The 14,023-nt window shown below is 36.3% G+C and overlaps 1 protein-coding gene across 1 annotated transcript; it reads left to right on the top strand.

Moving 5' to 3' along the window:
• Positions 1–1,147: 1,147 nt before the first annotated feature.
• LOC126824028 (flavin-containing monooxygenase 5) lies at positions 1,148–12,737 on the top strand. Its single transcript, XM_050553184.2, has 10 exons — positions 1,148–1,434; positions 2,674–2,843; positions 3,862–4,023; positions 4,955–5,081; positions 6,011–6,181; positions 6,841–6,949; positions 8,201–8,350; positions 8,829–9,014; positions 10,157–10,290; positions 10,808–12,737. Exons 1-10 carry the CDS (start codon positions 1,247–1,249, stop codon positions 11,004–11,006), a joined length of 1,596 nt encoding a protein of 531 aa, XP_050409141.2. The 5' UTR covers positions 1,148–1,246; the 3' UTR covers positions 11,007–12,737.
• Positions 12,738–14,023: the final 1,286 nt, after the last annotated feature.

Here is a 14,023-nt window from a genome sequence, read left to right as displayed (position 1 = left end):
ATAGAGGGATTTCTCGTGTTTTCCTTTTGCGTTCGTCACTTCCGATTGTTGAAACATTGATTCCACATCTATCGTAGCAATGATCTCTGTCATAAAATAATATTTGGAACGTGTTTATTTCAAATCACCAATTTATACTTTAAAGAAATTCAACATGGCTGCCACTTTAAAACAAAGACCAATTCCAATAATATAATAATAAACATACTTGATAAATAAACTGTCACAAAACACCAAACCACTATCGAAGAAGCGTCAATATTTTCATTTAGCAATACTTGAAATATACTAATAAATACGCAATATAATAACCTTTATATACTTAAGGAGAGGAAAAGTGTCTACCTTTGCATATAAAACCTATATAGGATGAATGTCTCCAAGGGGACCTTCAAAGAACACCTCACTAGACAAATAAGAAAGGTTAAAGTTGAAAATGTAGTGAGTGAACTCACTGCAGACCAGGTGTAGAGTGGACAGTATAGGATAGGTTTAAAGGGACAGTACAACCATTATTAGTTTATATTAAGTGCGGATTAAAATGACTAAAACCAACTGACTATATATATTAAAAATATTACTCTGTCACACTAAGCTAACATTCACCGTTAGTCACTTATGTCACTACTGGAGACTGCCGACGAAAGGCCTGCCAAGCGAGGGTACCGTAGCCACTAAGAATGTTACTTGGTAACTGAGAATATGTGGGTGGAGTTATCGCCTATCAATTAAACGGTCGGCAATTCTCGTAGACGGTGCGGACACAGTTGATGACTATTTCTATTTCTACTAGTCCAAACTTCCCTCAGTGACAATTCCGTTCAGAATAAAGTAATTTGATTGAAATTTTCAATATTTTCTTTTTTTATCAGCTATTTTTGAATTAGTATGGCAAGAATAGCCAACAGTTTAATAAATTGTTAACTAATGTTACACGACGGAGCTATATATAGGTTATGAGATCGACCGGGATAATTTTACGTTAAGTTTTTGGAATATGAGACCAATCGGGATAAAACGTTTCTTGGTGGACCGAGTGACAGTTTTTGGAATATGAGATCGATCGGGATAAAACGTTCAAGTTCTTGGTGGACCAAGTGACAGTTTATCATATCACGTGACACAACTGTATCACGTGACATCAACACTGGGCCAGACTTTGACTTCTTCAAAGAGCATGTAATCGGGGTTGTGAAATGTTCTAATACCTTCTTGAGTTTCTGACAGGCGAATAGAATCAGAGAAAATGTCATCCGATTCCAATGCAAGGCGTAAAGATGTCGTTGTTATTGGTGCCGGAATTTCTGGTCTTGTCGCGGCCAAATGTCTAAGAGAAGACGGCTTTAATGTGATTATTTTAGAACGGACAGGAGAAGTTGGTGGTCTGTGGACATACAGGGAACATGATTATGGTGTGATGAGGTTTACTCACATGTATGTAGCACTGTTGTTTTTATATTTTTATTGGGGATTTAACTATAAATATTGGAGATTTAAAAAAATAAATAATTTATATGAATCCATAACTTAATTGAAATAAATCTTGCTTGAATGAATAAATATACAGGTAGGCAAAATGATTCCTTAATCAAATTGAATTTAATAATATATGATTGAATAAATAAACAATTATACATGAATCCATTATAAAATCGATTTGATGCCACAGAGAAAGTTCTGTTCCCCATGTCAGTGGTGTGGGAAGGCGGAAAGTACAGTATCTAGTTGTTTGGATGGGACAGTAAAAAAGTCATGTTTACACTTGGCGCACATGTAAAAGTTGGGCGGAATTTGAAGACAGTATGCAACGCTGCTGCCCGAGCATTATTTCCCTCATAGCACATTACTCATTGGTGTTCAAGGAAAAAAAATCCTGTCTGAATTTGACAAAGTCGAGCCGGCGGAAATGCTGTTCTCCGGAAAAAATTATTAGGCCAGTTGGTGCAGAAAAGTATGACGTTAAGCCCTATTTCATAGGATAAGCAGATGACCATACTCCTTCATAGTTGATAGATAGATATCCAATAAAGATAAAAAGTAACCTACTACAAATGTATTTAACACAAGTCCGTGAAATATTTCATGTACAACATTTATCTCTCTGATAAAATAAATCATTTTGATAATTTCTTATCATAAACTTGTACGTGCTCTTGCCAATGAAATGAAATGAAATGGGATTTAAGGTCCTACTTTTCATCACAAACAGGACTAATGAAGATTGACATATGCCCAGAAGTGTGCTATGAGGGAATTTTGCTTTGTCAGCTACATTTCCACTATATTCATCAAGAATATCTGATCTTTTAATGGTATAAATGTTTTTAAAAGAAAATAAAAATAAGGGCACGGAACATCGTCAAATCGTTCGGCTGTGACGAAAAGTCAAAGTAAGGTACACATTAAAAGAACCCTTTGCAGTTGGAATTCAGCAAATAGTTAGTACCACACTTCACTGCATATTCATGATTGGTGCAGAAAATAGGATGTTTATCACCATTTCAAGAAATTTCAAGAAGTAGGGCTGTCGGTCTAGCCTCTAGGGTTTCTCATCGGTAAAAGAAGAATATGTATTTTGTAAGAAAAGTATATAATAGTGCTACTGTTCAGGCAAAAATCTATCCCTCGCAGAACACATATAAGATTTTAATTCGTGTTAATTTACTTTTTCAGAAATGTTTCAAAGCATAATTACTGTTTTTCGGATTACCCATTTCCAGATGATGCTGCAGACTTCCCACACAACAAAGATATGGCCAAATATATTTATGACTACACAACACATTTTAAACTTGAAGAAGTCATTCAATTTAATACAAAGGTGTTGTCAGTTGAAAGAATGGGTAATTTAAAGAAATATTTAGTCACAGTGCAATGGTTCAATGATATTAGAAATGGTGGAGTTTGAGTGGAGGATGGGGGTACTTGAGCGGAGGATGGGGGAATTTGAATGGAGGAGGGTGGGTACTTGAGTGGAGGAAGGGGGAACTTTAGTGGAGGAGGAGGAGGTACTTGAGTGGAGAAGGTGGGGGGGGGGGGTACTTGAGTGGAGGACAGGGGTACTTGAGTGGTTATTATAAGGCCAGTCATTGAGTCAAGTTTCAACCCCAAGCTTGTATGTGACAAGGGGTAGGGTGGCCTTGTGAGTTTCCTCTCCCATTTCCTCTTACTGCTAAAGACCATAATTATGATCAAGCGAATTATTGAAATAAAATTGTACCATCATATGTTTGTCCTGAAATGACCCATTGCATATACCTGTAAGATTAGTCTAGTTCAACCAGACGTTATGTAATAGAGAGATAGAAATGGGGTTTAACGTCCACTCGACACAAACTAGGGGTCATTAGATGTGGGAGGATTCCGAAAAAGCCCACGAGGTTGGACAGGCGACCCTCCTATTATGGCATATTGCTCACGTGGCACACAATATGGCCACCCCCATACAAAATGAAAAGCATCTGGTTGTTCTGATGTAATGGATTCATCATTTCATACATTTCAACCAGACAAGCACTAAATAATGATAACCAGCAATCAAATGATAGGGAAGTCGTGATGGGTATTGGGAACCAGGTGTTGGTTGAAAAAGCTCCTTGGGATTATCCAGTCCGGCTTGTCCTCGTCAGTTGTGCTGGATGGGGGTCCAGTCAAGCAAAAGTGTCTAGTTGTTCAGATTGGTCAAAAAATGAGGTCCTGTATCTTGCACATAACATAACTGGTAGTGTGTGATGACCGGGGCCCATATAATGACACACTTAAATTTATTATGGAAAATTTTTATTGAAATGTTTTCTTGGTGGCGGGCCTTAGAAAGTCTGATTTATATTGCTCATAGTTTGTTTGCATATTTATTATTAGGTGAAGATTGGCAGATAACTACATGTAGAATGGAAGAAGACGGTAAAACTGGAAAAGAAACGGACGAAAAACAGGTTTTTATTGCAAAAAATGTTGCCATAGCAAGCGGGCATCATGCTATTCCTACAGTTGCCAAATTTAGAGGTCAAGAAACATTCAAAGGTTTGTATTTGAAAACATAAACAGGCATATCACTGAAGGACATTTAGAAGTGGACAGGGGTGTATATTATTCCACAATGTGCCTTCTCTTCTTCCTCACATCCCTGCCCCTGTGGCTCACTCTTATCTTGGGGTGTCCGGGGGGGCACTTTTCCCCACCACACCCCCACTCCCGGGGGGGCACTTTTCCCCACCACACCCCCACTCCCCTTAGGGTCGAAACTTAGTCAGAAAATATCCTTCCTCACCTCACAACTAAGTAAAAAAATATGCTTCCTCACACCAAAGTAGAAAAATTCCTTCCTGATTCATAGATGAAATATTTGATTTTTGTTATAAAGTGATGACCATATCCTTCCTCACAGCCGACAATCCCGCCATCGCCACACCTCCCTCCAAATCCTTTTGAGGAAATTATATCCGTTGTGATAGTCCAAAGAAATTTTTTTCAAAGAGTAAAGAGAAAATTCTTTTTTTTTATGTCATGTACATTGTCTTCATCACTCTCTACCCTTGTTTCCTCCATATTGAAGCAAACGAAGCTAATGGCAGTGGCGTTATTTTACTAGTTGATCACCTTAAATCATATCGGTTTACTGGCTGGTCCTTCCTCCCTGTATTCACCAAAACATTGAACATAATGGAAATTCATGTCTTTGATTCTAGACCAAAACGTCAACAGATTTTACATACTAAAGGGCGGAGAAAGAGAGAATTGCTATAAAATTAAGAAACTACAAATAATAGGTACAAATAAAAGGGAAGTGATGAGTCTGAGTCCTTATACAGATGTTATAACCAATAGATGGCACTATATGTATTACATGTGTCTACTTTCAGGGGAGATAATTGATTCCGATGATTATAAGGATGTTATAACCAATAGAATGCCAATAGATGGCACTATATGTATTACATGTATCTACTTTCAGGGGAGATAATTCATTCCGTTGATTATAAGGATGTTATAACCAATAGTTTTACTGGTAAAAGAGTACTGGTGGTTGGTATTGGTAACAGTGCCGTAGACGCGGCAACAAACTGTGCAGCCGCAGGCAGGTAGCTTACTAATATTAATACTTCTATTTCCTCCACTATTTCTCTGTGATATTATAAATGTGTCCAATATGAATGTATTCGTCATCACTGAATCACGTGTGACTCAGTGACGAAGGCGCTGGCTCACTAAGCAGGATATCCAGGGTTTGATCCCAATGTTGGCCGTGAAAGTTCCTTAGGATTTTCCCTTATCAGAGGTGTAGACAGGAGGGGATTGCAAGGAACAGTGTCTAGTTTTGTGGATGGAACAAAAAACAAGGTCCTGTGTACATGTTTGTGAGCACTTAAAGATCCCTAGTTAGTTGAAATTTGACAAAGAGCAGGTGGACACATCCTCGGTATCTCCAGTGGCATAGCTACGTTCTACTCCACTAACCCCTTGATGATTTCATTGGCCATGTAGGTTTTTCTATGAACCAATCTAAAAACAGATTACATACCAGTCTTAGCATCATTAAGTTTATGTTCACCACAATACAGCAGCTTGTGCGTTCAAATATAAGGAAGTTTGCAAGAAATTTAATATCAAAGAAATGACAGGCACACAAAAAGATGTCCTAAAGTATTTTGACAAAGTATACAAACGATTCCGCGATCTTAGTATCAACAACATGTCAGTTACTACCCTTCGACCACTCGCTTTCTATGTTTGATTGGTCAATAAAATAGTATCAAGGGCAGATAATTTGACTATGTGTCTCCTTCTTGTATGGATTCAGGGGTTAGTGGAGTAGAACAAAGCGATACCACTGGGGATACCGAGGATGAGGTAGATACTGCATGGCATATTCCCCAAAATTCACTCTGGGGACAATCTTCGTTGTTTTCAGCACGAACAAACATAAACGACTTCACTCAAATAGAAATGACTTTAATTGGCCCTTAAAAGTTTGAACTCAAAGGTTTTTTTTATTATTTTTCTTATCTAGATGTAAGTCAGTGTATGTTAGTACAAGATCAGGGGCCTGGATTGTTCCAAACTACGTTTTTGGTCATCCAGTAGATGTGTATGCTTGTCGGGCATTCTTTATGTTACCATGGCGCTGGGCTAATTTTGTGTTTGAAAATGTTATAAAGCTTATCTCAGGAAATCCCAAAAGGTAAGTTATTTATCTTTTAGGTTGATTGGGTGACCAAATGGTTTAATATGTGCACTTTAGATCATAACGTCTGTCTTTGAGTCAAGTGGCGTGGTTTCAATTCCCTGTCCAACCCTGTGGGTTTTATCCAAGTACCCCGGTTTCCTTCCACTGCTTAAGACCCTTACACGCAAGTGGTCTATTGAATTAAAAATGGGAGCTTATGTTAGCCCAAAAATGACCTACTTTGTGTCAAGTGGACGTTAAACCCCATCTCTCTCTCAAATCTAAGTTCAACATTATTTAGATAGGTTTTAAATCCTTTTAAAGTCATTTAAGGGTTTATTAATCCTTGGCAGAATACCTTACATCTCTAAACGGAGTATCACTATTTACAGCGATATGATGAATTGAAAATTTGTCAACATTTGACATACTCTAGAAATGGGATATATACGTAGACGGTCAACTAAAACCAGGGTATAGTAAACACAAACCAAGCGCCACCTATAATTTTCTCTGTAATCTTTTGATGGGCCTCTTCTTAATCAGATTGAATCCAAGTCTTTTGGTTTTGATGTTAGACGTTAAACCCCATCTCTCGATTTCTTCCAACATAGTGAAATAAATTCAAATGTTGGTTTTTGTTAGCATTACAAATTTTATTGTTTGATTTTCAGGTGGGGCTTAAATCCTAAAATGGGTGCCTTACAAACTCAGCCTACTGTTAGCCCAACTATAATACATCACATACAGAGAAAAGATATCAAAATAGTTCCTAATATACTGGTAAGATATTAAGATAGTTCCTAATGTACTGGTAAGATATTAAGATAGTTCCTAATGTACTGGTAAGATATTAAGATAGTTCCTAATATACTGGTAAAATATTAAGAGAGTTCTTAATATACTGATATCAAAATAGTTTCTAATATACTGGTAAGGTATTAAAATAGTTCCTAATATACTGGTAAGGTATTAGTTCCTAATATGCTGGTAAGATTTCAAAATAGTTCTTTATATACTGGTTCGATAATAAAATAGTTCCTAATGTACTGGTAAGATAATAAAATAGTTCCTATATATCGGTAAGATATCAAAATAGTTCCTAATATACTGGTAAGATATTAAGATAGTTCCTATATACTGGTAAGATATTAAGATAGTTCCTATATATTGGTAAGATATCAAAATAGTTCCTAATATACTGGTAAGATATTCCTAATATACTGGTAAAATGTCAAAATAGTTCGTAATATACTGGTAAGATATCAAAATAGTTTTTAATATATTGTTAAGTTATGTACATGTATACATACGTGAGTTATTAATACTGTGTATGCTTTTTCTTACCATGTCGCTTTAATACCAAGTTCAGTCAATCCCAAGTCTGCTTAAAGCGCAAGTTCATCAAATAAGGCAAGTTAGAGTTATGTTCCCACATTCGCGACTCCAAATCTTAGCTCTTTCAAGTCGTTAGTTATCACGTCAAGTCACGAGTAATATTTCAAGTCGAGTCACAAGTCAGGTCTTTGATGTGACTTATGTTGAAATGTCCTGGGATCAAGTTTCAACCTCTGCCAGGTCCTTCGTCCTGCACCGCTAACATGACCAACCCCAACTGGAAACCCTCAGAAATTTTCTCGTTCAACATTTTTCAGTCAAATTACGTTATTCTGGGTGATTATCCATTTTTAAATTCAGTTATTAAATAGTGACTGTGTTTCAATCTTTTCAAAATCACAACTATATCCGATGATCTAGAGAGTTCATTATGAGCTTGACATGTTAATAAGTGTCCAAGTAATAATTCATTTATTTGAAGCCTAAATAAAGATCTACAATAAGCAGATTTAGCTCTTATATAATGTGTCCTAAAGTTTATTATATTTATAGAGGAAAGATGGAGAAGATTTATTATTTATTATGTTTATTATATTTATAGAGAGGAAAGATGGAGAGAAGATTTATGATTTTTTAAAATTATTACATTTATGGAGAAAAGATGGAGAACATTTATTATGTTTATTATATTTATAGAGAATAGAGGGAGAAAGAGTAGAATTTATAAATGGTGAATCAGCTGAGTTTGATGTTATTATATTATGTACAGGATATAAAATAGGTCTTCCATTCCTTCATCAAGATATACAGAATCAAGTTCTAGAAGATAATTCAAATTCATTAAAGGTGAGATATCCTCATAATATAATTATTAGATGATTTTTGGGACCTAACATATGGTTTATTAATAGAACACAATTTTTATGGGAAACAATCACTGGTTTATTCTAAAAGCACGACGTTTCGACAAGTATCCTCTTATCGTTATCAAGCACAATTGTGCTTGATAACGATAAGAGGATACTTGTCGAAACGTCGTGCTTTTAGAATAAACCAGTGAGACGTTTCAACAAGTATCCTCTTATCGTTATCAAGCACAATTGTGCTTGATAACGATAAGAGGATACTTGTCGAAACGTCGTGCTTTTAGAATAAACCAGTGATTGTTTCCCATAAAAATTGTGTTCTATTAATGTGTTTTCCAATCGCTAAATGCCACTTAAAGATTATATGGTTTATTGTTTCATTGAATCCTGTCTTGGTTGGCCGAGTCGGAGCAGAACAGTAGGATATTAAACCCCATTTCATTTCATTTTATTTTTAGTTATACAAGAATGCCTTTAATCCAGAAATAGGATCGTCATTAGCATTTATAGGATTTGTTCAACCAGCGTCAGGTGGGATCCTTACCATGTCAGAGATACAGTCAAGATGGTTTTCACAGTTATGTAAAGGAACCGTCAAACTACCTTCGAAACAACAAATGCTAGATAACATCAAAGAAGAAAGGGTAGATCTCACTTTACATTTAACGTAGCAATATGAGAGATGGATTGAGAAGGAATCTATGAGCCCATTGCGAGCCCCTAGCAATATCAAAGATGGATTGAGAAGTATTCTACACTGTAACCCAGGTATCGTTTAATCTTGTGTATCTAGCACTAATTTCTTTCACATTCGTTTAATATCCAATCTTTGTTTAAAAATTTGTAAAAACTGTTTAAAATCACCATAAATCGTTTAATTTGTACTTCTGTCCAGTTGAAAGGTTCTATTCAATTTTGATAATGAGTGTCCAATTTACAAGTGTTTAATTTCTCAATCATTGTTAAAAAATAAACAACCCAATTGATTAATGATGTATAATGATTAATTTTTGAACAGTGATCAGGAAATTAAATACTTGTACATTGGACACTCATTATCAAAATTAATCAGTCAGCTTTAAACTGGACACATGTACAAATTAGATGATTTTTGGTGATTTTAAACGATTTTTACAAATTTTTAAACAAAGATTTGTTATTTAACGAATGTGAAAGAAATTAGTGCTAGATACACAAGATTAAACGATACCTGGGTTACAGTGCTATGATTCCATTACGGGCCCCTAGCCATATCAGAGATGGATTGAGAAGGAGTCTGTGAGCCCATCGCGAGCCCCAAGCAATATCAGAGAAGGATTGAGAAGGAGCCTGTGATTACCTCACGAGACCCTAGCAATATCAGAGAAGGAGTCTGTGAGCCTATTGCGGGTGCCTAGCAATATCAGAGATGGATTAAGAAGGAGTTTGTGGCCCATCGCGAGCTCCTAGAAATATCAAAGATGGTTTGGGAAAGCGGTTGGGGGACCCTAAACAAGTTATTGTTCTTACACAGTTTGGGGGCCCTTTGTAGATTTTTTATACCGCACAGTAAATTTGTGAGTAAGCTAGAAACATCAGGATATACATTAGGAAGCCCCTTCTAGTCAGTTTTTTAAAAATTATCTTGTACCTGGTCCGTACTTCAGCAATATTGTTATTGATTAATGAAAAACCAATCACATTCATACTTTGCTTGTCTTGACCGGTTATTGTTAAATGATTTTATATGTTCGCATTTCTTTCAATCAACGCTATAGTTATAATTATGTTGTATGTTTTTTTTTAGAATAATGTGACTGAGAGATATTATAAATCCGATCGGCACACCATTCAACGAGATCCAATCACATATAATGATGAAATAGCTGCCTTGATTGGGGCAAAACCGGAATTGTGGAAGCATCCCTGGTTAGCCTGGAGGTAAAATGCCAGAAATTTAATAGGAATGAAATGAAATGAGGTTTAACGTTCTACTATTCTGCTCCGACTGGGCTAATGAAGACGGGCATGTCATACAGTGTGCTATGAGTGAAATTTTGCCTGGACAGCGGTGCTACGGCCTACTCTTATATCAAATTCCAACTGCCAAGGGATCTTTTACGTGAACGCCAATGTGTACACAGGACTTCGTTTTTTTTTTTGTAACATCCGAATGACTAGACAGCTGTCCTTGTCAGGCCCTCCACATTGCACCAGTGATTCTTTTCCCTTAGGCCTTATTCACTTTCTTTTTCTTTCCCACAAGCAAGTAAACTGTTGAAATAAAATGTTAGTCCCAATATGACCTCTTTATCTCTGTAGATATATAAATAACCAGGTGTTAGTCTCAGAATAATACAAAGTATTGTATTGACTAGACATTAAACTCTATTCCATTCCGGTCCAATGACAACCACTGCCTTGGTGTAATATACAAGAATTGTTGATTGTATTTTAGGTTGATGTTTTCGTCGTGTGGAGCGTATCAATGGCGACTACAAGGACCCAATAAATGGTCTGGTGCAGAGGAAGCTGTTCGTAAAGTTCCTTTAACAGAAATGATGAATTATTCAGCCATAGCCTTGTTTGCTGTTCTTGGATTCATTATCTTATATTTATTAAGATTTTTATTTAAAGTTGCCGATTTTTTGTTTTAAAGAAAAAAGGAGTAAAACACTTCACATTATGACGATCTACATCTTACTCTAGTCCCTAAACAAAATTTGAATGCATTATGCAATGGCTAAATCTGCTTATTGCAGGTCTTTCTGTTGGCTTCAAATGCTATATAAACTATTATTGAGACATTTATTCACATGACAAGCCTATAATCGCCATTTAATAATTTAATTTACAAATGGATAATCTAGACTTCATCTCGATTGCCAAGTACTGTTGATTTTTTTTGTTTTAAAGAAGTAAAAAACTTTTACATTTCCTATAAACTTAAAACCTCAAATTCTTATGATATGTGGCAACCAAAATGTCACTTGTTAATCAGTTATGGCAAAATAAACAAAAGACCTAATAATTATTACGAAGCTCAAGTTATAATCCAATCTGAACGTACTGGACTAAAGAGACAATCTTCCACAGATGTTATCTATTACCAGGGGCGTACATAAAGATTTTGTTTGGGGGGGTGTTAAGCAAAAATGCGACAGATTGATACACATGTCCCTACTACGAGTGACGCAGTCAGGGGCCGAGCACCACAGGTGATAGTTTTCTAGGGGCCAGTAGCTGATCTGGAAGCTGGCTATAACACTAGGCGTCCCGGTAGAACATAGATCGTATTGCCTATAGTTGTGAACCTTAGGGGCAGTGGCTATAACACTGAGCAACCTGATAAAATTTTGAAAAATTAAACCAATATCCTGGCACTTGAGGTCATTGCTGGGAGCAAATTCTTGTGAACAAGAGAAGCAGAAATAGGAGTCAGTGGGACAGAATCTCAAAATCTGCCCCTGTCAATTCCACCTGTTTTGCCAGAGCATTTGTACAGTCTGATGACCCACACACCGGTGATACTACTAACTGGGCAGTTCACTATAACCGTGAATATGACAGGGTAGTGGAAGAATGATGCCATAATGGAATCTAGCAGCGCAGGCGTGAAAAAAATTCAGATATGTAACTGACCTTTTAATTTTTGGGGACTGGGCCTGAAAAATTATAGTCAATGTCATGACAAATGGGATCAAATTCTCCTTAACGAGAGGATAAGAAATGCGACAGAATCTTGAGGCCCGTCCGTCAACTTCGCCTGTTTTGTGAGAGTAGAAAGAACAATTTTACACATTAGAAATGAGCGGTGTAGGCGCGAAAAAATTTTAGATTATGTAATGAGCTTTTAATGAATTTTAATTAACAGGAGTTGATTTCAAACACACAGGTAAGTTTATAATAACCAAAGTTAAGTAGTTTGATCATAATCGAAGAAATCCGTTTAAAATTTACGATGGTTCAGACAGTAAGTTATTATATACTAGGCCTATACCGTTGCAATTTAGGTGCACGCATTCACACAAAATTTTTCCCTTCTGTTTCAGGCGTGGATCCATGCAGAGGGGGGGTCCAGGGGGTCCGGACCCCCCCCCCCCCGGTCAGGCTTGAAAATTTGAAGGGTTAGGGTAACTTAAATCTAAAAGCCTGAATCTGATCCAAAAATTGCGAGTTTGTATACATTGAGTTGAGTCATGACTTTCATTCCATTGTGGGCAAAAACAAATAGTCACAAACAGCTCTGGCAATTAGCAAAAAACGTTGACAGCATAAATTGCCGTCGGGACCAATTGACCGCACGGCAAATCGCCTATTGACGACGGCAATTTTTTAATACCGTACTGTATGAAAAAATAAGTTTATTGAAATTTAAAGAGTTTTATTAACGCATACCGTACTGTATGAAAAAATAAGTTTATTGAAATTTAAAGAGTTTTATTAACGCTGTTTGCCTGTTGACGTTGAATATTGTTGTGTTTGCTTTTTAATTTTATCGGCAGCGTTAAGAAAAAAAACCCTGGTCATTTATGTGTGAAAATTCCCTGTAAACCTCTACATTTATGATTAAGCCTGTGCAACTATTGCAAGCTATATTATTTATTTTTATGCACTGAAAGTAAAAACAGTAAACCAAGTCTATAGACTTTTCGTCTGTGAAAGTTTGTGCTCTGGAAAACCTCAACCAACTTTCCTATACTTAAATGGACTGGTTACTCTAATAGTAAATTGATACTGCTAATAAAGCTTGTTAAGAACAACCTGTGAAGGGAGCATCCCCCATCAACATTTTAAGCAATTAGTTAAGCAATTATCCAACCTAGCCCCCCCCCCCCCCCACAAAAAATCCTGGATCCGCGCCTGCGTTTTGGCATTGTTTACCTCATTAATTCATTTAGTCTGAGACGGACTGCAGTGAGCACTTATTTTGAGACCAACTATGTGACTAAGAAATTTAGGTGCACGTATATTAAGTATTTGAGGTTTTTCCCTTCTTCTATTCTGACATTATTTGTTTACCTCATTAATTCAGTGATTGTAACGGCCTAGTAATCAGTTTGGTATTCTGTATGTACCAATCATAATTTTACTCTAATACTATATCCCATCTAACAATAGATCTACTTTAAAGTGTATTCCAGAATTCTGATTTGGGCGTCAATAGTTAAACCCAGCTTACCCCTTCATGGTCACCTCTTTTGTTTAATATTACCATCCACAAGATTTACAGGTATTTTGATCTCATTTTATTAAGGGGTACTGACAGTACAGAAATTTGAGAGAAATTATGGTTGTATTTTTTCAATATTAATTAACAACTGTTTTACAGTTTTCAATAAACAAAAGAACAGTCAACCATGTAATAAGTCAAACCATGACACCTGGGCGACCTTTGGTTGCACAGATTTTCGTACTTTAGTACGCTCGAGATAGTTCAGACTGTAGTCGCAACCATGGTCTACATCCGAAGGTTGTCCAGAATGTGGAATGTTCAATTGAGTATCATCAATCTGATCCATTCATCAAGTGCAATAACTAATTTCTTTTTTATGTAAAAATATTTCATGTGGATGTATTGTTACTGTATAAATGGATGTATTGTTATTGTAAATGTGGGTGTACAGTAAACTGCGCACAAGTCGGATTCGTATAAGTTGGATCTTTGCTCAAA

This window comes from Patella vulgata, chromosome 1 (assembly GCF_932274485.2).
Source record: "Patella vulgata chromosome 1, xgPatVulg1.2, whole genome shotgun sequence".
NCBI classification, from domain to species: Eukaryota; Metazoa; Mollusca; class Gastropoda; family Patellidae; genus Patella; species Patella vulgata.
This window is presented reverse-complemented; position numbering and strand designations above follow the sequence as displayed.